General features: G+C 43.0%; 1 protein-coding gene across 1 annotated transcript in view; it reads left to right on the top strand.

Moving 5' to 3' along the window:
- Positions 1 to 2628, top strand: part of CLMP (CXADR like membrane protein) — a gene marked incomplete at its 5' end in the record, with an annotated part of 20126 nt that overhangs the window by 13082 nt on the left and 4416 nt on the right. The window contains one exon of the mRNA XM_057388115.1: positions 1836 to 2010. Within this exon, the coding sequence (XP_057244098.1) occupies positions 1836 to 2010 (175 nt within the window). The remainder of the gene's footprint in view (positions 1 to 1835; positions 2011 to 2628) is intronic.

Genomic DNA, 2628 nt, shown 5'->3' with positions numbered 1-2628 from the left:
CATGAAAATCATCACTACTCATGCTCTAAAAAAACAAATCCATGTTTAACAGTTCCTCAAAAAAATTAAATATGCTTAAGTGCCTATAAATAAGCATTAGACTAATGCAATATAAAATATATTTAAAAATATCTCCTGTCAATAGCAAGTGTGCCTCTTACCAAACACCCAGCGCTGCATCCTTTTGCTTTTATGTACCCTATGGTCATTTATTAAAACCTTTTAACTTTTAACAAGAAAGTAAACCTTTTTTTTTCACAGTACTGGCCCATACCCCGTGTTCCCTCTCCACTCGCTGCTCTCCCATCCAGAAAACCCCGCGCCAAACCTTTGYCCTTTCACACTTTAATCTCTTAAAATACTCCTTATTTATTGCACTGATTTGCACAGAAACCCTCACCTAAAACGGTAAAAACATCGCGACCCCCAAAAAAAATCCCAAACGATGTTTTTGTCACTTTAGATGTGTGAGTCCCTTAAAAACGTTGATTTTCAGAATGAATCATGAATTACAAGCAGAGGAAATGGTGAGTTAGAGGTTCTTCCGGCTGGAGTGATTGCATGAGGTTACTGTCAGGAATTTCTCTGGATATTCCATCATTCCAAATTAGGTATTTATCAAATTTGGAACAACAAATTATCTAAAGGCAGCTGGAAGAAAGAAGGGGAAGGAGAAGGGAAGGAAGGGGGAAAGAAAGGCTGAAAGAAGCAAGAAATAAGGGGGAAAAAAGGGGGAAAAGAGGGGAAAGAAGTGGCAAAGAAGGGCTGAAAGAAGCGAGAAAGAAGGGAGAAAAAAGGAGGGAAAGAAGTGAGGGTGACTAAAATAATTTGCAGGATAAAAAAACCCCTCACTTTCGACATGATTATGTTTTAATCCGGGTTTAGTCATTCCTGTCCCGAAGAGCAGAGGTTAAAATCCCCCGATTAACCCCACTAAGGCTGGGTGTCCTTTGCATCTGCATGCCAGGAAAAGGGTGGAGTTTATCACCTAAACCCAAACAAAAGGGTTTCAAGCTGGAATTGCTGTGATAAGGCTCCTGACAAAGATGTCTCTTCTCGGAGATTCCATCGCTTTGGAATTTTTCTGCCCAGCCAAGCCTGAAATAACCGGAATAAGGAAAACCGGTTTGCCTCRGGCACGTGAAGTAAAAGAGTCCGGGCAGCTTTTATGGCAATTGAACCGAATTGGTTTAAAACCTCGCTCGGGTTTGCTAAACCCTCCGCAGGGACTGAGCCTGAAGGAAACAACTTTGAGCCAAGCCCAACCTAACCCTTATCAGCTCAGGTTGTCATAAAGCATCAGCCAAGGGCCCCGAATCCACGGGAAATGGATTATCCCATTTCATTATCGCGGTCGGTTYGGATGAAAAACGCCCTGCACAGGATGTTCTTCCTTCCCTCCTTCTTTTACCCCACCCCAGGTCACTTTTCCCCACAGTTGAATAATTAATTTTGCAAGTGAGCCCCATAATTTAATGGTAAATTAAAGGAGGAAAAAGAATATTTTTGGGGAAACATTCTTAGTTCAAACACTCTTGTGCCTCCGGGATGCTGCCTGGTGCCTGGTTCCACACGTGGGCTGCCCTGTCTTTRTATTTTCTATATTTTTGTGCTCTTWCAAGAGGATTTTCCCCCTTATTCCAACTTTGCCCTGCAGCTGAAGGCACAGCACTTGCGATCCCAYTTTTCCAGAGTTGATTGCTTTATTCCCTGTCAGCTCAGCTTTATCTGAAGACAAACTGGTTCGACTTCAGTGCGGGGACACGCCTAAAAAAATAAATTAAAACGTTCTGTCCCAGTGCTGGGAGTTGTAGCGCGGACTAGACTCCAATAAGAGCTCACCAATAAATTTATTTTCTGGACAATAGATGCGCAAAACATCAGCATGATCGCGGGGGGAGTGTGCGGAGTGGTGGTGGGACTGTCCCTGCTTTTCCTGGTGGTGAGGCTGACCATAMGGAGGAAAGAAAAGAAGAGATACGAGGAAGAGGAGGCGCCGAAYGAAATCAGGTAACGCCTTTTATTTAATCCCACCTCCTACATTCTCTTCTCGAAGTTTCACACGTCTTTTCACCACCGTTTTARGCAACTATAATCAGCTTTTAGTGTCTTCAAACGTTGCTCTAAAAAGCTTTTAAAGTCCTTGTGAAATATCACCGACAAATTTCAGGACTGTGAGAATCTTTGTGAAGACTTTCCAGAAAATTAGATTAAACTCTCCCCCTTCCTCCCCCCGGGCAAATCAGYATAGACCTCAACCAACCGTTTCCTCTCACATTTGCAATTTCAGTATTTTAAAGCATTTGCRTATTCTTTTATGGCGTTTATTTCAAGCTGCTTGGCCGTTGTGGTTCTGAGAGGGTTTGGGGGTGGTTTCCTTTCCTTCCCTTCTTTCTTTTGTATTTCTTTCTTTTCTTTCTGTTATTTCCCCCTCTTTTTCATTCTTTTCCCTTCCCCCCTTCTTTCCTCCTTCCTTCCTTCTTCTTTTCCCCATTCTTCCCCCTTCTTTTCTCTCTTCTTTCCCCTTTCTTTCCCCTTTTCCCCCCACTTCTTCCCTTCTTCCCCCCTTCTTTCCTCTCTCCTCCCCCATTTTTTCTTGCTTCTTTCCCCTCTCTTTCCCCCTTCTTT

The sequence above is a fragment of the Malurus melanocephalus genome, unplaced genomic scaffold, assembly GCF_030028575.1.
Source record: "Malurus melanocephalus ecotype Western Australia unplaced genomic scaffold, MMel_1.1 scaffold_1580, whole genome shotgun sequence".
Classification (NCBI taxonomy): Eukaryota; Metazoa; Chordata; class Aves; order Passeriformes; family Maluridae; genus Malurus; species Malurus melanocephalus.
Note: the sequence above shows the minus strand (reverse complement) of the source record. Positions and strands in the feature narration are given on the sequence as shown.